At 42.8% G+C, this 26598-nt stretch overlaps 1 protein-coding gene across 1 annotated transcript in view; it reads left to right on the forward strand.

Moving 5' to 3' along the window:
* Positions 1-24715, forward strand: part of cpne7 (copine VII) — a 44040-nt gene extending 19325 nt beyond the window's left edge. The window contains exons 5-15 of the mRNA XM_076287857.1: positions 2066-2149; positions 3257-3346; positions 3649-3747; positions 4127-4213; positions 5521-5580; positions 6733-6866; positions 20760-20814; positions 22399-22450; positions 22895-23025; positions 23642-23878; positions 24578-24715. Coding sequence (XP_076143972.1) covers positions 2066-2149; positions 3257-3346; positions 3649-3747; positions 4127-4213; positions 5521-5580; positions 6733-6866; positions 20760-20814; positions 22399-22450; positions 22895-23025; positions 23642-23878; positions 24578-24715 — 1167 coding nt within the window. The remainder of the gene's footprint in view (positions 1-2065; positions 2150-3256; positions 3347-3648; positions 3748-4126; positions 4214-5520; positions 5581-6732; positions 6867-20759; positions 20815-22398; positions 22451-22894; positions 23026-23641; positions 23879-24577) is intronic.
* The last annotated feature ends 1883 nt before the right edge of the window (positions 24716-26598 follow it).

Below are 26598 nucleotides of genomic sequence, written 5' to 3' on the forward strand. Positions count from 1 at the left end.
CATGCTGTATCTCTGATGACAAATGCAGAATTGTGTCTCAACACATTTGAACACTCTGCCATGCCAAACCAATCTCAGCCTAAATGATGGAATATCAAAACTCACAAGATTGGACAGGCAGTAATGGGAAATTCAAATTCTGAGAGAAAATACAAATGAATCCTGCCTCACACATCCAATCTTTTCCCTCTGAGTAATTCTTTTTTTTATATTTGAGCATCATTATTATCCACTAGTCTAGTCCCCCCGCCCACAAATTGCCTTTATCTGTGGAAGGCTTTGACTAATGGACACTTAATCAAGAGCTTGGTAGTGCTCTGTATGGATGTGGTCTGCTCTCTCATCAGACAAGATATCCTCTGTTTTCTTTTCTGTTGTTTTCCTGTATTATTACCAAAACTTTGTCATTTACATTGATGTCACTGCTAATGTCAGTGAGAGGAGGAGCAAGACTATGTGAGTGATATTTTCTCTGGAATACTGAGCTCCATTGCCAGGCCCAGAGCATCAAGGGGAAGAGACCATCTGCTTACCAGCAACGCTCACAAAGCATGGGAGGAAACGCGAGCTGGGCCTCTGTCAACAAAACAAAAGCATTTCTGTCAAAATGAGTAGGGAAGGAGGGAGAGAGGAAAGGAGGCAAAGAAACTAAAAGTGAGTGATAGAGAGACATCAGGGAGAGGAGGAGAGAGAGAAAATATAGCTTTGATGAAACAGATTGGCAGATTAATCACTGCACCACAATCTTTGGAAAGGATCTGTCTGTTCCAATGACTTTGAGGATATCGTTATGGCAAGTGATATGACTTAAATAGGCGATGCATTATGGAAAGCCCGCACATCACACACACACGCATCACAAACATGGCTCCCCACGCTTCCCCTCTTACATCATCCCATTCAGGCCCAGTGACATCATTTGAAGGGTCAGCACCCCCACTGTTGACACTGTACCGTAATTTCCCAACTATTAGCCGCAGCTTATACATTGATTTTGCAAAATTACTTCAGCTATGAGGTTAATACACGGGGGCAGTTAAAATGGTATTAATATGGTTTTGTTTCTTTTAACTTGCATAAAACACTGTCCTGCAGCTTAGACACAACGCGGCTAATACACACAAAACTACTGTAGACAGGAGGGGGCCTCATCTAATGGGGCATTGACCATCGTCTGGCCTGTGGCTGGCTCTTATTGCTAACGAAGCTGTGACCTCCTCTCTTCCGCTGTGGTTTTCAGAGTGGATCCGGCCAATCAGTCGGCAAGCAGGCGGTCCTGAACCTGTTGAGGTATACTGTATGGAGGCGATGATGGATGTGGAAGAGGGCTTTTGCATCCAGGGCGAGGCTTAAATATGGACAAATCACTTGACTAAATCAGTCTGCACTCAAGCCACTGGGAAGTTGTTACCTTGACAACGAGATAGGGGGACTCCTCTTTTTTCTCTGTCCCTGTGGAGATGCATCAGGCTAATGCAGCGAGAAATGGGAACATTAAATGGCTCATTCTGCGGCCCTCTGCTGTGCTCCTCTCCCTCTCTCTCTCCCTCTCTCTCACTTACTCTATCTCTCTGTATTTGTCTCTCCCTCCCTCTGTTCTCTTTCTCTGTCTCTCTTCCTCTTTCACACGCACATACACAATACACACACACATAACCGTCACACAAAAACTCACGTCTATGCACATACACACTCACAGACAGACAGACACACACACACACACACACACACACACACACGTACTGCAGAATCAACTGACCCATGTGCTTACCGCTCTCTGAGCCTGACTTGACGCCCTGTGTCAAATGATTGTTTCGCACCAGTTTCCTGATTTGATTTGTCACAGCGATGAGGGGAAAGCTGCACCGCGGCCGGGAACAAACCGTGTCAAATTAGCACAGAATGTATTTAGCTGCCCGCACTGAAGATCACATGCGATAGCCTTGCTCAACACAGCCCCCCTCATGTTCCACTGCTCCGATAAGGACTGTTTGGTGGTGGGTCTGATATTCATTATTACACTAAATAGATGGTGTTTTTTTTTATCTCTGTGACCATATTGCAGGATCTTTTCAGTAAGTCCGATCCATTTTTGGAGATCTACCGGATCAACGATGACGGAACTGAACAGCTGGTCCACAGAACCGAGGTAAGGGGTGCCATATTTGCCTGTTATTGCTCGTCCCTGCCTGTCACTTTCAAGTTCAAAAAGGTTTTTTGTCCCTCCTCCAGGGCTCTCAGGTTTTGAGCTTATCTTGGAGTGAGATTTGTTGGAGAGGTGACATATATGCAGACTAATATGCAAGCCAACTTATACATTTGGTGTTATGCCTTAATAGGCCATTAGATGACATGCTACTAATATGATGCTAACTTGTTCATTTCCCATTACAGTAATAGCCAAAGATTGATAATTAGATACCATGTTTGCTATCTATGATAACATGCATACAGGAAAACCTGTGTGTGTGTGTGTGTGTGTGTGAGAGAGACAGACAGAGAGAGAGAGAGAGAGAGAGAGAGAGAGAGAGAGAGAGAGAGAGAGACAGGGACAGGGGAAAAAAGAGAGATTTTAAGAGGTGTATGCTAACAGATAATAGCATAACATCAAGGACAAAGCCAATGGCTAGATGATCAATACATTTGCAGGGTCACTTGGAGAGCATTTATCAGGACCATTTCACATATATCTGACTTAGTCCTCTTATCCTCTCTCTTTCTTTCTGTAGTCTTGCCTTATTACTACTACTCTGTAGTCTTGTTAGATTATTAAAGTCATTATTCCTTAAAAAAATGGTGTTATTTGTTAGGCCTATTTTAGGTAGCTATTTTATGTCATGTTCATGCAAAAGGTAATCCATCGATCATTACATTAATGCATAGTGAAATGGTCAAAATATTAATTAATTAAGTCAATTAAACGTCAGGTATTACTGTATTTCCTTTGCAATTCTACCTTTGTTTGGGCTACACTGTTTCAGTCTGTCTCTGATTTCCTCTATAGGCTATGATCTAAGACACCAATACATCAGGCAGAAAGTAAAATGGTGATGCATTCATAAATGAGTTAGTTAGTAAGAGAAAAGGTATGTGTGGCGTGTGAGATCTGTCAGTTGAGTGTCTCATGGTCAATGCGTAAGACTTCTCTGGCTCTCACTATGCAGTAATGTTGCTTTACTCCACTGTTCCTGTAGTCATGTTATCTTTCTACTGCTCGCTCACTCGCTCCCTCCCTCCCTCCCTCCTTCCCTCTCAGGTGATCAAGAACAACCTGAACCCGGTGTGGGAGCCCTTCAAAGTGTCCCTCATCTCGCTGTGCAGCTGCGACGAGGACAGGAAGCTGAAGGTAAGGGGGAGGCCCTGTGGGTCGGCCCCGGCTGCACATGGTGGGATGATTGGCCACTCTGAGCCTCAGAGAGAAGCTCCCCCGAAGGACACCCTCTCTCTCTCTCCCCCCAGCCAGCGCAATCAGGAGTGGGGCGCAGCGCCCAGAAGAAATAAAGGAGAGCCTGTAATAACCACAGAGAGGGAGCGAGGGATGGAGGGAGGTGGGGGATCGATAAGTGACCCGTTGAATGAATCGATAATTAGCCCATTTGCACAAATGGCTATCTCTCTCTCTCCCTCTCTCTTTTCTGTGTTATTCAGTGCCTAGTGTGGGATTATGACTCCCGGGGGAAGCACGACTTCATCGGGGAGTTCTACACTTCCTTCAAAGAGATGCAGAAAATCGGTGGAGGAAACAAGGTCAGAAAGCGCACACTCGGTCTCTTCTCTGTGTCTGATGTTTGTCACCCTTGGTGTGGCTCTCTGTGTAGTTTGCCCATGTTTGTGTGTGTGTGTGTATGGCTGGAATGAAAGAGATGTTAAAGGTAGCTGTTTTCTGTGTCTGTGTGTCTTTGTGTGTGTGTGTGTTTGTGTGTGTGTGTGTGTGTGTGTGTGTGTGTGTGTGTGTGTGTATGCCTGTGTGTGTGTGTGTGCGTGTGTGTGTGTGTATGCCTGTGTGTGTATGCCTGTGTGTGTGTGTGTGTGTGTGTGTGTGTGTGGTAAGGATGAGCTGGAAGGCAGTGTGGAAGGCTCAGCTGTCTGTCTGTTCACTCTCTTACTCCCTCCATCTGTTCTGAAGGTCACATGGGACTGCATCAATCCCAAGTACAAGCTGAAGAAGAAGAACTACAAGAACTCTGGCTTGGTCATCCTCAGTGACTTGAAGGTGAGGAGGAGAGGAATACCCTGTGGTCTGACAAAAAGCAAGATGAAAAATGATGGACAAATTGCACACTAGGGCAATCAGCTCAGCAATCAGCTGGCCATAAAATAACGTGATAGCTGCAAAAATCAACTCCCACCTGTCAGTGACCACAGACACACATACACACATACACACACAAACACACACACGCACAGTATCATCATCATCATCCTCATCATCATTATCTTCTTCTACAATCACTGTAAAAACGGACAGAAGATGTAATCTTTCATTGCCACTACCAAACATGAGCTTGGCTTTCAGGAGAAAATCCTGGTAATTGACAGGTAAGGGATAATGTATAGAACGCCAGTCATTACTGGGAAAATAAGTCCCGACAGGGCAAACCGCAAACCGCAAAACTATTTTCACAGTAATGACCGGCGTTCTATACATTATCCCGCTTATTATACGGCTACTTGCCAAAACGAAATAATAAACTCCCCACGATACCACTCAGCCTACATAACCTAGCCTATTTGTTACCGTTCATCGTGGCATTTGCTGAGAAACAAATAGTTCGCAACAACACACGCTGCTGAACTTGAATCAAACATTCTTTAGAACACAGCTGATCAACCGTCTGCTTTCACGTTTGAATGAAGTTCCAGTCCTTGCGTAGTGATATGAAAGACATATCAGAAGCACCAAACCCGTTGCCATTGACAGCGGTAATTATATGTTTGCAGCGGTAATTACATGAATATATCTTACCGCTAGAACTTTGGGAAATCCCATTCAAGTCAATGGAGCGTTCTACTAGCATTGTGAAGAGCCGTATAATAAATTGAGATATTTGCTCTCATCAGACCCAGGCATTTCTAGATGCCTAATCCCATTCACACACACAGGCCAATTAGTACAACTGGGCATCTAAGCCCCTGTTCTACATTCAGCCCAAATAACTCAAATAACTCTGATTAGTGGGACTTGGGGTGAGCAGCTTCCTCCCTGATCTCCAGGGGTTGTGTATCACTGGATACCACAGAGTGGCATTTTCAGCCCTGGTTACCTACAGCTCATAAGTTTTCACTGCAGTGCTATATCTCTCACAACATTAACCAGTATGTTTAATTCAAGGTCATTAAATTAAAAAAATTCTGCTTTGTTCATTGGAATGTGAGGATCCTTTGATCCTCATGTTTCTATTATAAGATATTAAAATGTACAACCCCTAGGATGAATGTGATGGTTACAGAATAGTTTATGATTAGTAACATTTGGGGGGCGATTTATATTTAAATTTTTCTATTTTCTGTCCCTCACAGCTTCACAGAGTCTACACATTCCTTGACTACATCATGGGAGGATGCCAAATTCACTTTACAGTAAGTACAGAACCTCCTCACATCATGCACGCCACTGTATAGAAGAGATGCTGAGACTTTGTCTTGTATGCACTGCTGCTGGCTGAGCTCATTTGATTTGCTTTGGAGGGCCTGAATGTCTTTTCCATCCCCAGAATGGCTCATTTGTGCCCGTGTTCACTTAGCGAGCGCTCCTGTCATCAGCACGCGGCAGCTGTTTGATTTTAAGATGGCACTTACTAAATGTAACACATTAGGGTCAGAATAGTGTGCTTTTCATCTAGGGGGAGAAATCACATCTCTCCCACTGGGTGGCTCATGTAGATATGAGTGTGATGCGCTGGTGAACAGAGGCTGGGATCTCCCCGAGGACTTGTTCCCAATTGAAGCCATATCTCAAAAATCGCTCCCCTCATTCCACTATCACCAAACACATACTTCACTGCTCTGCTTACCTACTCGTAAACATGATAGAGAGATACGCACATATGGAGACCCCTCAGACAGGAGGTGGCATCAGGTGGTGTTAAATATAGTGGAGGAGGAGGAGATTGGCGCTAGACCAGACTCACATCTATAGATTTTCCACCACCAAACAGCTTATTCCCAATGCTGGTCATAATTGATCAAAAACAGAAGTTGGCGCATCAACTAATCTCTACCCCATGTGTCAACCAGATGTGTGTGTGTGTGTGTGCGTGTGTTTGTGTGTGTATTATGTATATTCTTGTGTACTGCCGATCACTCCCGTATGCCGGCATGTCTCTCTACACATGTTGTTTGCAGAGTTGTGTGGCTCATGGTATTAACATCTGCTTGATGAATAAATGTAAATGCACTTGCCCTCAGCTGTGGCAATTTCCATATTGCCCCTGTTTAAGTGATTTATTCAGATAGTACTGGAGTGACTGCAGACAGAATACCCCACTCCATCTCCCACAAGCCTGCATATTCTATCTAATTGGTCATTATTATGTTGGTTAGACCATAGCTCTGTTGCCAACATGATGTGTGACTGCAGCCGCTATTGTGGTTAATGGTAATATTGTGCAAATGGCTTTTTGTTGTTATGGCAGCAATTATCTTTGCATGGAGTCGTGTCAGGGCTTTTTTATGCCTTCTAATCAATGCTCTTCAGACCAAGTTGTTGTTGCTGTTGTTGTTGTTATTTAGGTTGCTGTGGATTTCACTGCGTCTAATGGCGACCCACGCAACAGTTGCTCCCTTCACTACATCAACCCGTACCAGCCAAACGAGTACCTGAAGGCTCTGATCGCTGTCGGCGAGATCTGCCAGGACTATGACAGGTGAGCCGCGGTGTGCTGTGGAGACGCCGAAGATCTCTATCAGCACGGACGTGCACTCCTCTCATGTGGAAAATGAAAGAAAGTGTGTGTGTGTGTGTGTGTGTGTGTGTGTGTGTGTGGTACATCACCTCCTTTATGGTGACTCTGTGAATCTGACTGCATTGGATCTCTGAGGCAGAATAAGATGAAAGTGAAGGGGATGGAAATGAGGTGCCTTTTATCTGCATTTACCTTCAGACACAGATGCTTTTGTCCAACATGCCATTTACTGTAGGAGCTGCAGATGTTTAAGATGAGAATATGTGACTATGACATTATTGTCATCATCCCTTCTGAGAAATTATACAGATGAGAGTGAGAATGAGAGAGAGAATGAGAGAGAGAGAGAGAGAGAGATGTATCAAAGCAACTCTGTATAAAGATTTCCAATGTGAGATACATCTTGACCCAGCGTGACCAGCAGCTGAGTGGTGAATGAATAGGTGCCTGACCATTTTTCATCAAAGAAATGAATTCATGATTTTGACATTGTTATATTGAGTGACATTTGGTTCAGATGAATTCTCTGAGGAAAAGTATATTGGTTTGAGCCATGCAGGGTCATAAATGCCTCCAAATATAGATCAGTGAATGAGAGGACTCAAAAGTGTCTCCTGTCAGACATGTCATCTATGGAAAACTGAACTCTACTCTCCCTGAGGGACCCAAAGGAAGGTAGATATCTTGAGTAATCCTGAGATGATTACTACTTATGCAAAATTGGGAGATATGGAGTGTCTGTGCTACTATTTCAAAACATTTAATGGGACTGAAGGTTCAGTAGGCTATTGTAGTATGTGGTATTCACCATATGGTGTGCAAACAAACCGATAAACAGCTGTTGTGGCAAGCAGTCATGGGCTCTCCCAGGACTAGAGTGCCTCTCTGCCAACACCTACGGCACCATCTCGCTTATCTGTGTAACTGGGAGTGAACGAACGAGAGTGCATATCATCACTCCGCGAGCAGACACTGGGGAAATCTCCAATTAAATCTGCTCTAGGCAGCGTTGCTATCTGAGACAGTGTGTGTGTTCCTGAGGGCCCCCCCCCCCCCACGTCTCTGCCAGCCGTTGTTGTTGTCGGCGCCCCTGTTTTCAGTGTCGGGTCACTAATGGGCCAGCGACTTCCTATGGTGGAGAGTGGCAGCGTGGGCTGATCAAATGCCAGTGCCCGCGTGTTCCTGCTCTCCTCCTGGTTCTGTGGTCGCCCCTCTCCTCCCTGCTGAAGACAAGACACTCACTGCCAAAGCCTTATCAGGATGCCCAGCTCTGGGTGCCAGCGAGCAGGAGCTTATTACGTGTCAGCAAAGCAGCCAGTCATCCAAACAAGAGCCAACGGGAGGCAGACACTAACAATGAGGGGGCGGGGGAGAGGTGTTTACCTGAATAGACTGCACCTGTATCCTAACTGCATGTTCTCTGGTCCCGTGATATACCTTGACATGACATGTGTGTATCTGTAATCTTGTTATATGTTGACAACATTTCCTTGTGGGAATAGTGTAAATACTTTTCAGTTCCTTTCCTCCAACCTACCAACCTTCTTCTTGTAGCCTATGAAATCTGAATGAATGCTTGTGACTTTTTTTAATGAGCTCCTGTCACTCTGGATTTCCCCCCAGCTCCTCTGGGTTTGCCTACTTCTATACTGCTGATGTTCTTATGAGCTAATGTACACATGGCACGCTGCTGGTAGGTGTTTTCAAGGCAGACGCCTTTTAGAAACTCATTAATTACCGGCTAAACAATGCTAATTAGATTTGTTTCAAAGAGGAGATCCTCTATACTGACGGCACAATGCCAAGTTAGGATCCACTTAACAAATGGATTTTCATGTTTAATGGGACGGGGAAGCTACTGGTTTTATGAGAAATCATAGCGGATGGCTTTATTGCATTACAGATGCCTCTGCACTGAAGCAGATGCTAGCGCATGGCTAAGACAGGCAGGAGAGCAGGCAGCAGTGTGTTGTGGTGTTTCTTGGAGATCTTGGCAGAATGTAGGCAAGAAGAAGCCCTCCAGGGTTGAACACCTACCTTGTGTGGGATAATCTTTTTGTCTTTATCTTTTGAGGAGGTGTGAGAGCATTTAAACCAGGTGATCTCTGGAACAGGTAGAGAGAGCGGAGTGGGATGGGATGGAGTGGGTTTGTTTATACCGGTGGGCACAGAGGTGCAGAGCTGCTGCTTGCCAACAGTGGAGGTGTGCTGTGCTGTGCTATACTGTGCTCCCATGACTATGAAAACAAGCCATTTTGGGAATATAAAGGATAAAACTCATATAAAGGGAAGTTATTTTTCAAAACAAATTTGGTAGTGCAGCAGCAAAATAAGTCTAGTGCTATTCTCGGAAAAACATCTGTGCATATGCTACATAGTCTCAAACTGTAAAATACAGCATAGTTATTCACTATAGAGTGAAAAAGCCCTAGCCTTGTTATTTACTATAGAGTAAAAAGCACTATAGCCTTGTTATTCACTAGAGTAAAAAGCACTATAGCCTTATTATATTCACTATAGAATGAAAAAGCACTATAGCCTTGTTATTCACTATAGAGTAAAAAGCACTATAGGCTTGTTATTCACTATTAGGGTTGGGCACCGAAACATGGTTCTAATATGGCACCGGTGTCGACACAAACGGTAGTAACTGCATCGAATAACAACATAGATTTCGGTGCCTCATTTTGGTGCTTAAATAGCGTTATTAATTAATTTATTATTAATTTATTATTAGCGTTTTTAATGTATTTTTTTTATAGGAGGCATGACTGCATGTCATGCGCCATCTCTAACATCTTGCTCTGATAGTAACACATCCGGATACAGTTAGCTGACATATGATAAACACTGGATGTATAAACCAGAGGGGTGCACCACACAGGCGAGTGGACAGTGTTTGACAGTTTGCGTGAGCCCAAGGAGCTTACTTTAAAGCGATATCGCAAGCTCCTGTCAAAATCTAGCAGTGGGCCTAACTACACACAAGCAAAAGGCTATGAAACAACATCAACAGTAGGCTAGCCTATACGTTACACAATATCCTTGCTAATGCGCTGACATTTGCTGACATTTATTATGACCGCCGCTAGCGAAGCTAGCGAAGCTAGCGAAGCGGTCATATAGGGATTGTCAAAGTTTTTTTTTTTTTTTTCCCCGTCATCTACTTCCATCGGGGCACATGAAATTTGGTGGGTATGTAGCCCCACTAGACTTTTACGGAAAAATTTCGTTTCGTCCCCGGGGGCCACTCCCCCCCCGTGCTGGGCCCCCCGAACCGCAAAAAAAGCAGTTTTTCCTAAATAACTACCTGAACCGTGGCACTGAGAATGAAGAATCTTTTATGGTATGTTGGTCTCAAGGGCCCACATCAATCTGGCCCATAATCACTCATTTGTGATTTGCACCCCCCCGGTAAAAAATGAAAATGCAATATTATTCTGCTTTAATCGCCCCTATCTTCAGTTAAGATGTTCAGAACTGCACCAAATTTTATGTGTATGATTGACCTGGCATTCTTTGTGAGTATGCCAAGTTTCGTAGAATTTCATCCATGGGGGGGTCTAAAAAAAATTAGGTTATGTGTACATTTAGTGACTGTACACTCATTGGCCTGTAGATGGCAGTGCACACATATACACATGCACACACACACAGGCGCCCACATACTATCGGTATTAGAACGGCCGATACATTTACAAATTCAGTAGGATTAAAAGAAAGCCAAAATAAATATTCATCATCATCATCATGGCTGCATTTCCAGTATTGGCGATAAGTAGTCGTTTGTCCACTAGATGGCGCGTCGTTGCAGTGAGACGTAATTTTGTTGGAAGTTAAAAGTGGGTTGGAAAAAACAATGGACGCTTCATACAAGGAGTGTAGTTTACTGCAGAGAACGTCTAATAAGGATAGGATGATGTTCACATGAAATGTAATTTCCATTTCTTCTTGAAGCCGAAATAAATCTGAGGATGTTTATCGGACATGCTTGGTTTTTACTGCAGGTACGTTAATCTTATAATATCAATAAGGACCTAGGTAATGTTACCGTTAGCGTTGGTTGAGTGATGGAGGCCAATTTGATTGATTGCATTTGTAGAAAACTATAAATGCGGTTATATACCAAGCAAATTGATAGCAGCACTGTAATTGTATCTTTCGACTGTCATTTGTTGCACGTGCTACAAAAATCATTCTGTGCAATGGAAGATTTACCAACGTTACACCGGTCTGATACAGTTTTGCCTATACATGCGTGAGACTGAGACGCCTGTTTATTTTGTTTTAGGTGCGTGCAGGGTTTGAGAAGGGAATCGATGTGCTTTGATTCCAGCTTGGTAGTTGTAGTCTGTGAAATTAAAAAGCACGTGTGTGTGAAGTATTCAATGACACCTTCATTTCATTATGGCTGCTTTAGCAACACACCTTAAGCTACTGTATGGGTCCCATTTAGAAGTGGCTACTTCATTCGCGCTTTCCTTGACTCATGGAGCTGCGTGAATTTTATTACAACTTTTCGCCACGATATGGCAGTTTCAGTCCGCTTGATACTGTAAGGCGTAAGCCATTGGTTTCCAAAGGAGATTTTATTTGTGTCGCCAGCATAGCCTATTGACAATTTATGTTGTAAATAGGCCTACCTTATAAGTCTACCTGTAGCTTAGGGAAGCTAACAGCTTTCTATTAGGATCGTGTTTGTTAGTTACAGTTTTGTCATAACTCCCTGATGCATTTTTGCATTTAGAATAGCCAGAGCGTGGATATCTCAATCGGAAAATTAAACAATATCGGTGAACCCAGCCTGATCTGCCCGTTATTTATTTTTTGATTTCTTAAAAGATTGAGCTTAGTCTGGTGAAAGCCAGACTAGCCATGGACCTCAGTTACACAATACAAGGGAACGTGAATCAGCCTATATTTGCACGAACAATAACGGACAACAGCTCTTCAACTTTGGCCCGTTAAAATGTGTATGAACAGTCTAGCGACGCATTTCATCAAGGCCCATTTGGACATGTCAGTTATTTGCACCACTGGTTATATGTAAAACAGCATTTCGTTTCAGACTACTGTTACTTAATTTGTGCATTAACAATAACGTTTCAGACTACTGTTACTTAATTTGTGCATTGACAATAAAGTATTACATGAACTAAAGATGACTAAAATCTTATGTAGAAGAAGAAACATTCACAAAAAATCCATCCATCCAAAAATGACCTTTGTTTTTGATAGCTGTTGAAAACGGCATGGAACTGACAGAGATATTTTTGTTTATAAATACATAAATAAATAAATAAATAAATAAATAACATTATGCTGATACCTTTTGCTTTTCCCAAATACAATGTAGCCTACAGGTGTAAGTGACCTTTCATCAATCCAGTTGCAATGGATGAACTGTGATGAACTGCCCTACTTGTGATTGTTTAGAGATTTTAAAGGTTTTATAACAATAATAATAATAATAGGCTTTATTTGTATAGCACCTTTCATACACAGAATGCAGCTCAAAGTGCTTTACATTTGAAGCATGTAACAAAATAATAGTCAGTCAGTCATTATCAATCACATTTCTTCATTGCTGGGGCCACTCAGCAACATATCAAAAATATAGAAAATGACATGTCATAAGACTGGCAGCCTTAACCCTCTTACCCCCCACAAGCACGCCATATGGCAACTGTGGCAAGGAAAAACTCCCATATTCCAGGAAGAAACCTTGAGCAGAACCTGACTTAATAGGGGGAGCCCATCTGCTTCTGGCTGGCTGCGCCCTCCAATAGCAGCAGATGTAGAATAATCTGAAAAAGTAGTCTACAGGATAAGACGAGTTAACTAAAAGCTTTCCTGTACAGGTATGTTTTCAGATCTTTTTTAAAAATATTTACTGAACTCGCCTGCTTGATGTACAGAGGCAGGGTGTTCCATAGTTTGGGGGCATAATGGATAAAAGCAGCTTCTCCACTTTGTTTGTGGAGCACTTTGGGTACGATTAAAAGATTAGAATTGGATGACCTAAGTTTCCTTTGTGGTTGATAAGATATTAAAAGCTCAGAGATATATGAAGGTGCTATGCCATTCAGAGCTTTGTAAGTAATTAACATAACCTTAAAATCAATTCTATAGGAAATAGGGAGCCAGTGCAGTTCAGCCAACACAGGGGTGATGTGTTCTCTCTTCTTAGTCTTAGTTAAAAGTCTAGCCGCAGAGTTCTGTATGAGTGCCAATTTCTTTAGATGTTTTTTGGGAAGACCAGTGAAAAGTGCATTGCAGTAGTCTAACCTGCTAGTGATAAAGGCGTGAATTAGTTTTTCTGCATCTTGTTGAGTTAAAAAGGGCCGCACTTTGGCAATGTTTCTCAAGTGGAAATAGGCTGTTTGAGTAACTTTACTGATATGGGGCTTAAAACTTAACTCTGCATCTAAGATGACACCGAGGCTTGTTACTTTTGGTTTGACCTGGTGTGCCAAGTTCCCCAGATTACTAAGAACAATATCTCGCTTTAGTTTTGGTCCCACCAGAAGTACCTCTGTTTTGTCATCATTTAGTTTCAGAAAGTTTTTGCTCATCCACTGATTAATGGAGGTTAGGCATGCAGTGAGGGAGCAAAGGCCATCTGGGTTAGTTGGCTCCACAGAAATATACAATTGGGTATCATCTGCGTAGCTATGGAAGTTTACATTATGCTGACTTATGACGTTTCCCAATGGAAGCATATATAGGGAAAATAGCAGGGGACCAAGGCAGCTCCCCTGGGCCACACCAAAAGGCAAGTCATGTTTTTCAGATACATGATCTCCTAGACTGATATAAAAATCTCTGCCAGTAATGTAGGTTTGAAACCAGTTTAGAGCATTATCAGAGAGACCCACCCACTTCGCAAGGCGGTGAATTAGGATGCTATGATCAATGGTGTCAAATGCCGCACTCAAATCCAGAAGAATAAGGATTGAGACTTTGTTTGAGTCAGTAGCCAGTCTGAGATCATTGACTATTTTTACTAGAGCCGTTTCTGTGCTGTGATTTGATCTAAAACCTGATTGGAATTTTTCAAGGATACTGTTTTCGTTGAGGAAGGTATTTAACTGATTACAAACAACTTTTTCAAGTACTTTGCTCAGGAACGGTAGATTTGATATAGGCCTGTAGTTGCTCAGATTGGTATGGTCGAGATTTGACTTTTTAAGTAAAGGTTTCACAACAGCGGTTTTAAAAGCAGTTGGAAATATACCTGTTTCTAATGAGGTATTTATTACCTTGAGAATAAAGGGAGCTAAGCTATCATATACTTTTTTAAGGAATCTAGTAGGGATTTGATCTAAAACACATGTTGAGGAACCGGTTTGAGTTATAATTTTACCAAGGTCAGATTGAGTAATAGTGCTAAAGGACCTTAATTTTGGGGGGCTGTTTTTGGGTGTACTATCAAACATATTACTTGTGTTACCAATAGCCTCCCTTATAGAAATTACTTTGTTTTTGAAGAAGTCTGCAAATTCTTCGCATCTTAGAGAGGATGCCTGACTGAGTGTATCAAAAGGTGTTTGATGCAATAGCCTATCAATGGTAGAGAACAACACCCTAGAGTTTCCACTGTTTTCAGCAATTACCTTAGAGAAGTGGTTCCTTCTCTCATTCCGAATAGCTCTATTATAATTTGCTATTTTTTCTTTTAGAATGGCACGGTGAACCTGTAACTTAGTTTTTCTCCATGTTCTCTCAGCTTTTCTACATGATCTTTTTAGATCATGGATATTTTCGTTCATCCAAGGTGTCAGTTTGCTACAGGGCCTTTTTTTAGTCTTTAAGGGTGCCACTCTATCAAGCATAGCGCCTAATTCATGATTGAGAGCCTCTACCATTTGATCAATGGGATGATGTAAAATATCTAAATTTATGGAGTCTATAAGAGCTATGAACTGCTGTTCTGCTCTAATGTCCAAGAGTCGCGATTTGATTGCAATTTCGGGATGAATTTTTGGAGTATGTAGTACTATATTAAAAGATACACAATAATGATCAGACATATTTATATCATTTACTGATAAGTCTGTGACTTCTATCCCTCTAGAAATGACTAGATCGAGGCTATGCTACATCTTCTTTGACTATTCTACAATCTATTCACCTTTTCAGCACCAGTAGGCTACTTTCTGTGCAGCCGCACACACACACTCAGGCATGCCAAACAAGCATACACAAAAGTTTCAAGAGTGGGGGATGGAGTAAAATATGGAGACAAATTGAAGTGTGATTTATTTTCGCGGAACGGATGTACAGGACTGAGCGGCGGTCATATTTTGTACCGCTATGCGGTACATCTAGTTTGAAATGTTATCAGCAAAGTTGTAAGGTGACAATTTTATTTCACGGTGTGTTAAACAACATAATGGCATGATATTAATCTTTCATGTGCATGAGGCCCATAGCATCACAATGAATATGAAGATCATGTTAAAAGTTAGCTGGCAAAAACATAAATATGTAGGTTACATACCTGATGTCACTGAGCTGTCAAAGAGGCTACGAAACCTCCGTACGTTATCGCTAATTAAACTCAGCTGACTGGTGTTAGCGCATAGCCATAGTTGCTGTTAAAATGCCTACTAGCCTAGCGCTGGGAATCTAAACACTTCAACACCGACATGTAGACTAACATGTTCAAAACTACTGCGTGTTATGGGTTTCCATTAACTGGAAAGTAGAGTCCCTGTTAGATTAGCTTGCTTGCGTCGTTGTCCATGGCCTGGCAGTTTTATGGCAAGCGGTTTTAACATTTAACGTTATGGCAAACCGCCTACACTGGGTAAACTTGAAAGCAGAGCTTACTATTGTGTGTGCATGCATGGCAAGCTGTTTTAACATTTAAATATATTATTAATGAGATATTGATAGTAAATTGAATACAACAGTTCAATTTCATGTTCAAATTTGTCTTATCAATAAAAAAAAAGCAATTCATGCTTTAGACCATTTTAATTTAAAACATTTTAAAAACAAAGTACCGGTTCAGGCACCGTTTCGGCACCGGCACCGTTTTAAAAGTATCGATTTAGCACCGGTATCGGATAAAACCCAAACGATACCCAACCCTATTCACTATAAAGTGAAAAAGCACTATAGCCTTGTTATTCACTATAGAGTGAAAAGGCTCTATAGCCTAGTTACTCACTATAGAGTGAAACATCACTATAGCCTAGTTATTCGCTATAGAGTGAAACATCACTATAGCCTAGTTATTCACTATAGAGTGAAACATAGCCTAGTTATTCACTATAGAGTGAAACATCACTATAGCCTAGTTATTCACTATAGAGTGCTCCAGCAGGTAAGTGGATGGTGTACTATGTAGTGGGACAGTGGATAGAATAGCTGCGTATAGGCAGTGTAAGAGCGGGAGCAGTAGGAGCACCAATTTGAAACAAATGTTTTGTAAATGCTACAGTGTTTTGTGAAGGGGATGCAAAAATTAAATTTGGCAAAGGAGAGGTCTGCCAGTCAGACAAATGCACAAGACATAAATGAGAAATCTAATATTAGGTCTGTCTAATAGCAGGCCCATCCATCAGCCACTGGAGCTTTACAAAACAGTTCAGTTGCTTCCTGAGTTCCAGGAAGACTGCTCACAGACTCAATGCAAAGAGTTCTAACTTTATGTGGAGGGAACTACAGCAGGGCACTTGTTGCTTTGTGTGCTTCAGGAGTCCTTAGCAATAGCACTAATGAACCCTATAACCCTTACCTGAATAGACAGACCAAACACTAACTGTCCTCATGGAAGGAGAAACTGTGTGTGTGTGTGTGTGTGTGTGTGTGTGTGTGTGTGTGTGTGTGTCATCTCCTGATGTGACCTTAGCAGTGTCCTCTCCACGTTAGTGGCAGGATCACTATTTATGGAAGAGAAAAACAAGCGTGCTCCAGTAACACTTCAGATCAGACATGGAGGTGGGCACTTCATCTCCTTCCTTCTTCATCTCCGTGGTCCACAATTGCCTGTGGATAATCTGGGAGACTTGCGAACTCTGCTTTATATATATATATATATATATATATATATACTGCATGCTCTCTAAGGAAAGCAGCGAGCTGGATTTGATGAATCTCACACATTGAAGTAGATGCCTGAATGCCCGAGCAGAATGCAGCCTTTGATGTAACAATGAACAGAAATAATACATGAGCAGCAGATGAAGTAGAAACATATACAGCCCACTCAAATCCAGCAGCATAACAGTCAGGACAGGACAGTGATAAAATGGCTATTGTGTGCCTCAGAAAAAAATACGCTTTCTTTAAATACTGCAGATCATCTCAATCAAAATTAAGATCCAGCTGCATAAAAATAGGCGGTGTGCCAGATGCATCCAGAAAGTACATTGTGTTAACAGTGATTCCTGTATTATTATTTCTTTTCAGTCGGGTTACATTTCATAATTAGGATGTCCATACTAATGACGAAAATCGCCTCTCTGTGATTGACTCTCTGAGAGCACATTTGAATGAATGTGTTTGTGTGTGTGTGTGTGTGTGTCTGCTCACACACCAAGCTCACACTCTGTGCTTCACAGATGCTCTCTCGTGTTTTAAGAACACTGCATGAAGACCATTGTGCTTGGACCCTACAGTACATCAAGCACACTCTCAACGCCATCAGCACCCACAGTGAAATATTGAAATCGTTCTTTCAATGGTTTGTTCCCTGTTGACTGTACAACGTCTACGCTTGGGCAGATCATTCTGATTACATATGCAGTTGAGTTTCAGTTGTTTTACTGCTGATGATTTCATTTATCAGATTCACATGTGTGATCTCATTCTAGCTTCAATCAAATAATGTTTCTTTCAACATTGGAGCCAGACTACTTTACCATCCACCAGAATGTCCATAGGGGTAAATCTAGTCTATTCCATGTCTCTCTCTCTCTCTCTCTCTGTGTGTGTGTGTGTGTGTGTGTGTGTGTGTGTGTACGTGTGTGTGTGTGTGTGTGTGTGTGTGTGTGTGTGTGTGTGTGTGTGTAAAAGAGAGTGAAATGGAAAAGAAAGGTCTGGGCAGTCTCACACATAGTTAAAGTTGTGATGGAGCTAGCTGGAGGTGTTTAACACCCGGAATATTCCACCGAGAGGCTGATGGATTGATGTGCAGATGCAGACGCCCACAGTAACATGACTCACCTTCCCACAAGTCACGTGACCCTCAAACAATGAACTACTTTGCAGCCCCCTGCTGACTCCTGATGCAGTTTATTTGTGCATTTGTTCAGATTAGTTGTCAGAGGTAATGGGTTTCAGGCAGCTGGGTGCGTGTCCTGCCCACTTGCGTGTGTCCACTTCCACACGTCTCCGCTGACTCCCTCAAGCCTCACCGCTGCCACAGTGTGTGTGTGTGTCTGTGTGTGTGTGTGTGTGTGTGTGTGTGTGTGTGTGTGTGTGTGTGTGTGTGTCTCCTCCCTATCTATGTCCTGCGGGGTTTCATTAAAAGCTGGATTAGTGTCTTACAGCAGCCCAACAAATCCTCTCCAGTGGGGCACAGGGCCTTTCTGCTGCTCCCTCCAGCAGCTACAGGGGCTGTGGTCATCTCCTAAGAGGCCATAAAGAGCTGCTCTGAGAGACTGTTTTAAAGGCAATCTGGGGAAGACAGAAAAGCTCTCTTTTTGTGACAAGTTGATAAGAGCTTCTAGAAACAGCCTCTTGTCTCTTGTTCTGGTACAGGTAATGGAAAGGAAGAGGGATCTATTATTTCTCTCCTCCTTACTGTGCCACACACATGCTCAATTGTACTTCAAAAGTGTGGAAGTACTTTTTAGTTCTGGTTTGATTTGATTCTGTGTGATTGTCTTTATTTATGTGTGCGCATGCAGATGTCATGATGACACTAACTGAATATAACTTTTAACCACATTCAACATACATGATCGTTTGAAAAGCAACTTGTGATATTTTGAGGGTGTTCAGTCACCATTTACATGTATTCATTCTGCAGACACTTTTTATCCAAAGTGATATATACAGTATACAGTATATGTCATACAAGGGTTAAGTGCCTTGCACAAGGGCACAACAGTGGATGGCAGGAATGTCTCAGGCTACTGCATGTTAGCCCAGCTCCTTAACCACTGCGCTACCACCGCCCTCCCTGACACCACATATCACCGGGATGTGTTAAGTCTGTAATGACATGTAATCTGCACTAATGACTCTGATGTCTGTGCACGAGAGATCGAATTGGTGTCATCGTTCGTCTGTTTCTAAACCAATTCTAAAGACCAAAGTTGTATGTGTATGTGTGTGACCAAAGTTGTATGTGTGGATTGGGTCACAGTTGTCTGCAGCGTTTCTTTTTTCATATTAGTTCCTATAGCGGTTATTGACATGCTCATTAGCTTCCATCTTATTCCATCCCCTCTAAGCAAAATCAAACAGACTGGGAGTTTTATTCCTAATTCGGGCTTTGGGTTTATGTTTCATGTCCATCGTGACTTTTATTTGATCACTTCATTTAAATAAATTCTATTACGGTCAGGACGCCCTAATGCACCAAGAGGCCGTCCCACAATGCACTAGTGAGGCTTGCTGTTATGTAAGTTTGGGAGGCTTTAAAAAAATTTCGCTGGGGATGCCGGCTCCCTCCCTCCATCCCTCGCTCCCGGCCCTGGCTGATTTAAGCCTCCCGTGGCCATGCGGTTAGGCAGCGCTGTATCATTCATCTCTGCCTCCACTCTCTACAGTAAACCAATTAAACAGTAATTGCTCTTGTTAACATCTGAAACTGAAACGCCATTATGGAGATGTTATCTGAGATTGCAGAATGCTGGAGATTTATTTGCGACTTTGCCATGCTTGTCTCAGTCCGAGAAAAAGAGTACTCTGAAATGTCTGAAACAAAACAACAAAACAGGAAACAGGAAAAAAAAACATTGCAAAGAAAATTAGGCAATACATCAGCAATAGTCTTAATATAATGTGTGTGTGTGCACGCGTGTGTGTGTGTGTGTGTGTGTGTGTGTGTGTGTGTGTGAGAGAGAGAGAGAGAGAGAGAGAGAGAGAAAGAAAAAGTGTGTGAGAGAGAGAAAGTGTATGTGAGAGAGAGAGAGAGAGAGAGAGAAAAGGTGTGACAGAGAGAGTCAGGGGGGCTCTTCAAACCACGTAGGAAAAAAAGAACATGGACCCTGCAGGTCCACTAATGACCTTCCTCTGTCTTCCTATTATATAAATTGTTAGTGTTGTATATTGAACTCAACTATATTGGCACAGCCAAAGCAATAAAAGGAAAACAAAAGCCCAGAACTTTCCAAGCACTTTGAACAACAGCAACAACTGAAGCCTGCTGTTTAGTGTCTGTAATCTCCCCCTGGCCAGCGAGGGCCTGTGTTAGTTGTGGTGGGTGTGACAGTGTGCATCACGCTCGCTCGCTGAGTGTCCCCTGCGGCGCTGACCCTTGCCGGGGCTCGTAGTTTCCCCCTCTGCTCCCAGCTGATCCCTGAGCTGAAACATGCTGGGTGATTAGACGTGTGCCGCCAACATCCTCCCAACAGGCAGCGCAGCCCTACTGTGACTTATTTATTATCTCTCGCTCTGTTTTTACCTCCATCTCCTTCTACCCTTCATGCTCTCTTTCAGTCGCACCCGCCCATCTCTCGATTTTTTCCTCCCCCGTATATTACTATCTCTCCCTCTTTTGATTTCATTTTTCTGTTTTTGTCAGATTTCTACCCACCCTTGATGGATCAGTATAATTCAACAGCATGGTATGCTGGGTTTGGGTGGAGGTTTCTGTAGCTGTAATGACTTGTTCAGAGTGTCTGAAAACACACAGTTGATTATGTTGTCTGTTGTTTTTCTCCACAACAGCGACAAAAGATTTTCTGCTCTGGGATTTGGTGCAAGAATTCCACCCAATTATGAGGTGAGCTTTTTCTTCCAGTCTTCAGTATTTTCGTTTATCGATGACTGTCCTGAAAACATTCGTTTTTGTTTGTTTGTTTGTCTAGTCTAGTCCTTGGCTTTCTCCATTATTAATGGCTTTTGGAATTATAAATGGGTTCTTATCTGCTAGAGTTTTTGCCCGCTCTCTGAGTCTCCATAGAGTTTGCTGTGGGTGCATGATTAGTATGCCACTCTTTATGACACAGATCCACACTGTCAAAACCTTACATTTTTAAACTCCTAAATGAGTTTATTTTTACCCGCCGCGCTTTGCTTCCCCAAATGCCAACCTGCCAACGAGGGGAAGCACAGCCCTGACTGGCGGGGAAAATAAAAGCGAAGCTATGGCTCAGCATGCAGGGCATCTCTTGTGTTGACAGCCGGTTGTCAGAAGATTTGATTCCTGGGAAAGAGTGTTTGTTTAAGGAGATTGAAACAGAGCCGGCAGACATTAACTAGAGCCCTGGGGAAACGCAGACTGAAAAACAATGAACAGGGTTGTGGGAGAGGCACGTCAGGGAAGAGCCCTCACGCAGTCAGGCGGTGGCAGGTCAGGGAGGGGAGGGAGGCTAAGGAAACATTATCTGCAGCCAGCTCATTTGTTCGGAGTCCCAGCTGAAATCTCAATTGACTTCCCATATTAAATTAAAGCTACAGTAAATTGCTCGTCTGCGGACACTCATCCTGAATTTCAAAGTCTGTCTCTCTGCGAAGTAGCACAGTATGGGCTCAGCAATTAGCCCATGAGGAAATAGATTGTATCCCTATTGGTTTATGTATCATGAAATTAGATGTATATGCCGCCCTTAGTCACAAATCCGAGGCCAGGTTCTTAACACTGATGTTTATTTTCTCCAACAAACAACGTAGAACTACACAAACAAGACAAAACATACAACAGTCAATCATACATTCATAAACACAAACACAACCTTGAACGTTATTAAAACAATAACCAAACAAAGCGTAACATACCACTTTTGCCGGCTTGTAGACCAAGAGAGGATGTTGTTGAGTTGGACATAAGGCACTATAAAACTTGAGGTAACTCTTGTAAGCATTAGAAAGGATAAAAACTTGCAGCGCATCAAACAGGAAGTGACAGATATAGGCATCATGGGAGATTGAGTCCACTCAATATATTACAACGTTAATCAAATACATCATTACAATATCAATACATCTCAGATAAATCTGTACATTACAACGGTATATAAAATAAAATACATTATTATATTAATTGTGCAAATATGCGAAGATGGTGCAAAATATGCAAAGCTGGTGCAAAATATGCAAGGCTGAGTGGAAACTATTAAACTCCTATGACTGCAGCTACAATGTAATTTGAGGATGAAGTTTTAATTAAACCAAGCTATTATTCATTTCCGTTGAAATAATCATTTTATATGTGGTGATTTTTGACAGGTTGTCTCTTATTGTCTAACTTTTCTGTCCATCCAAATATCCCTAGAAAATGACAGTAGCAATTACCAAGCCAGTTGAAAGTGATCTTCATCTTGACTTTCTCTTATTTTTCTCTACTGTGTTCTCTCTGCGCCATCAGGTATCACATGACTTTGCAATCAATTTCAACCCTGAAGATGATGAATGTGAAGGTAGATAAATGATGATTTGGTTTTGCAGTGCATGTACGTGGAAGTTTCCTCAACAGTCCCTCTTTCAATACATCTCTTTTGAAGCTATTTCCACTATGAAACTTCACTCACCAGGGAATGCATTGAGACAGAAATCTATGGCCTTCTTTGAATCTTAATTCGTTCCCAAAGGATTTCTCTCTCTCTTCCTTCCCCTATTTCCCTTCTTTCCTCTCTCTCTCTCTCTCTCTCCTCTCTCTCAGATGCTTTGATCCCAAAATTGCTTACTCTGGCATTGTTGCCCGACCCCGCCCACTGTGGTGTGTGAGCAACAGCAGTGTGCTTAGCAGAAAGCAAGCAGAACTAACGGATGTGTATGCTCTCTCTCTCTCCTTCTCTCTCTTTCTATCTATCTCTTTCTCCCCTCTCCCCCTCTCCCCTCTCTCTCTCTCTCTGTCTGATCAGAGATCCAAGGCGTGGTGGAAGCCTACCAGAACTGCCTGCCCAAAATCCAGCTTTATGGGCCAACCAATGTGGCACCCATCATCAACAGAATAGCCAAGCTGGCAGCAGGGGACGAGACCAAAGACGCCTCAGTGAGTGTCCTTCACAGACCAACACACACCAGTACCCAGGCAGCTAGTGCTGGGAGGTGGACTGGGAGAAGCCCCACAGGCTAATAAGAAGCCCACTCTACCAGATATGCTACTGATGGCATGCACAATGCACTGCAGGGATATGGTACATGAGGTAGGAGGATTGAGGCTAATTCAAAGGCAAATGTTTGTCCTTGAGTAAATCTAAGATGGCAAGAAGGTGTTCACGCCTCCAGGCTTTGTCATATTCCCCATCCTCCGCCTCATCCTTGCGATTGACTTCATTAAATATTTAATCTTCATGATTGCCCCTTCCCCCAGAAGTGATCTGGTTTCTGTAAATGAGACAGGCAGGATCAATGCAGTGAATTCAGGACTGAATTCACTCAGTGTGGTCACCCCCCAGGGGTGCGGGGTCCAGCAATCTACGTTAGGAAGTCTATTCTTAGCCCAGCAGCCTCTATGGCATGCTTCTCTACATGCTGACATACTGAGTCTATCGTCCTCAGCCCGTGGGAGCTCATTGTAACAGGCATATTTTCACTGCTGATTAGAATTGATTCAAGTCCCATTATGTTGAGAAGAGCACTGCACTGATGGTGGCTTTCTTTCGCAGAGATATCACATCTTGCTGATCCTTACCGACGGAGTGGTGACAGATATGGCCGACACACGTGAGGCTATCGTCCGCGCATCCTATCAGCCACTGTCCATCATCATCGTCGGTGTGGGCAATGCCGACTTCACCGACATGCAGATCCTGGATGGGGATGACGGGATTCTGCGCTCCCCCAAGGGCGAGCCCGTCCTCAGGGACATTGTGCAGTTCGTCCCCTTCAGAGACTTCAAAACGGTCAGTGTGCCCCCTCGCCTAGATTGACCATGAATCTCCTCTGATTTCCCCCATCTCTCTCTCTCTCTCTCTCTCTCTCTCTCACTCACCAGGTGAGGCTGAGTAAAAGGGTGAATGAGGATGATGAAACTACGTCAGTTCCAGTCATGTCAGTGCATTAGCTCTCTCTCACCGAATTCTCCAGAGCTTCTGAGGAAAAGCATTAGCCTCGGGTGGGACCGCCGCCAGTGATGGGGCTGGACAGATTGGCCTATCCAACCTGCCCTAGGCACTGATAGCCCAACAGGCCAGAGGCTCTCTGCAAATTGTCCCTAAGACTCAGGCCTAATTTTGTGAAATGCCAAAAATTACAACTTCTTAATCGCCTCAAAATCCTAAATTGGTGTAATTCCATTGGTCCACGAGTGCTCTTCTCTATCCTATTGGCTTTGACCCACACATTCAGAAATTGACAGAAATAGCATCTCATCTGTCTCATTTCACCATTTTTTCGATCCTCTCTAAGCCTCTTCCTGTGTGTGTGGTTGTGTGTGTCTGTGTGTGTGTGTGTATATGTCTCTATATCTGACTGTGTGTGTATTTGTGTTTGTGTGTATTTGTGTGTGTGTGTATTTGTGTGTGTGTGTGTGTGTGTGTGTGTGTTAATCTACATTAAGCTTCACAGTCGGTCCCTCATGACTGCTCTCTCTCCCCTAACAGGCGTCTCCCGCTGCCCTGGCCAAGTGTGTCCTGGCAGAGGTGCCCAAGCAGGTTGTGGAGTACTACAGCAACAAGGCCATCGCCCCCATGTGCCTCATCAGGAGCACCCCCAACTCCATCGCCACCACCCCAGAATAACACACACACCTCCAGACGCCATCCAGGCCCAACACGGTGGGGTGACCGAGGGGTGTGACAGAGGACGAATGCTCAAGAAGGGAAGAGAAAGCCAACTACTCTCCTTTTGCTTTTTTGAGCTTTTTTTCATACAGCATACACACACACACACATGCATGCACGCGCACACACACACACACACAGGCACACATGCACGCACGTGCACACACACACACACACACACACACACACACACACACACACACACACACACATTCTCACTCACATACACTCTAAACTCTAAGGTCAGAGGGGTCTTTGTTAAAGCGGATCATGTTGGTGTTCTGATCGGTGCAGGAGCTTCTTGTTTTTGTTGGCTGTCATATTTAAAGGTCGTCCCGTGGCTGCCCTCCCACACTTTGCCTCCTCCTCATCAGACTTAACACCCCCCCCCACACACACACACACTCTCCTCCCCCTCTGGTGTCCACAGGCTCAGCTGTGTTGTGACAGCAATTGTACAGTGGCTGTTTTTTTCTATGACCTTTCTGGACTCTATGGACTTTACGCTGTAGCTCATTCTTTTCACTCCCGCCTCCGTCCTCTCCTCTGCTCTGTTCTCACTTCCTGTTGAGGCCTAATGCTGTGGAGATTCTCACTCAGTATCCTCAGTGAACATTTCAGTTAATGGCTAAATGTATGACTAAACAGAAAGCGTCTGAGGAACTATTTTAACAATGGCCGCATGTTGATTAAGTCCTGCAAGATCCGACTTGTTTTTTGTTCTGTAACAAGATAGCCCCGTAATACAGTGTACATTTTCAAGACAAGCTTATTTTACTTCTTATGTTTTTTTTCATTGTTGTTTCCCCTTATAATTGACAAACATCTGTAGTGCTTTATGGTAGTACAAATGTGCCTGATTGTAAACCTCTGTTCTTTACTTTCAAGCCTCCATAGGTACCAAGGAGTTCACACTGTCCTTTTTTATTCAGACAGACTTTTTGAGTTCCAAGGAAAGTCTTTTTAAGGATGATTTCTATATGAAAGCTGTAGTGGTTCTATTGCACAGTAGAGTCTCTCTGTATGTACCTGTCTGACAAAGAGAATGCAACAGTTGTACCATTGTAAGGACATGTCCTATGTCCTCTCTGGCTAATTCATTGATCAGCGGTTCCTGTTTCAAACAGGAACAGAGTGGTACCAGTATATGTTGTACTGTATGGTGAAACATTTTTATCAATACAAGAAATACAAATTTGCTGTGTAATTGAGATAATGTAACTACTGCATATGATATTTATTTCACAGCATTTTCAGTGTCAAACCTACGGAGCATGGGAAGGGTCATTGTGAGATTTATTTGTACTTCATTTTACTAAACCGTGCACTTGTTTTACTAAATTGTGTGCTGATATTAATTATTTTATCCAATTATTTTATCCAGTTCTTAGGCTTTGTGAACATTAGGTTGTAGCTTGTAGGATTTAAGATAACAGACACATGTTTTTGTAAAATGAGCGCACTTGTTAGTAAAATGAAGTACATTTTAGTGAAACGTTCCCTTGATATAAAACAAATCTCTCAATGTCACCTCCTGGGCTCCATACAAACTACTTGAGATGATCATGAACATAAAACCACTCCCTGAGTTAAATGATGTGATGAACTCAGCAGACAGTGTTTACATATTTATACTCACACATACTTGATATAGGGTACTGTTCTGTACCCACCATTGTACATGTTAGATTTTGCAGATTATTTATCTGACTTCTTGAAATCTTTTTTTTTTATCTTTGCTGCATCATCGCCACCAACTCGCACACAGCCATTCCACGGCTTCAGGAACTCTCCTCTCATTTGGATTCTTGTCATTCCTTAGCTCATGAAGCTTCGGGCTG

Source organism: Alosa pseudoharengus, unplaced genomic scaffold (assembly GCF_046254945.1).
Source record: "Alosa pseudoharengus isolate Yale_2024_CS ecotype anadromous, Long Island Sound unplaced genomic scaffold, YU_APseudo_1.1 YU_APseudo_1.1_scf_16, whole genome shotgun sequence".
NCBI classification, from domain to species: Eukaryota; Metazoa; Chordata; class Actinopteri; order Clupeiformes; family Clupeidae; genus Alosa; species Alosa pseudoharengus.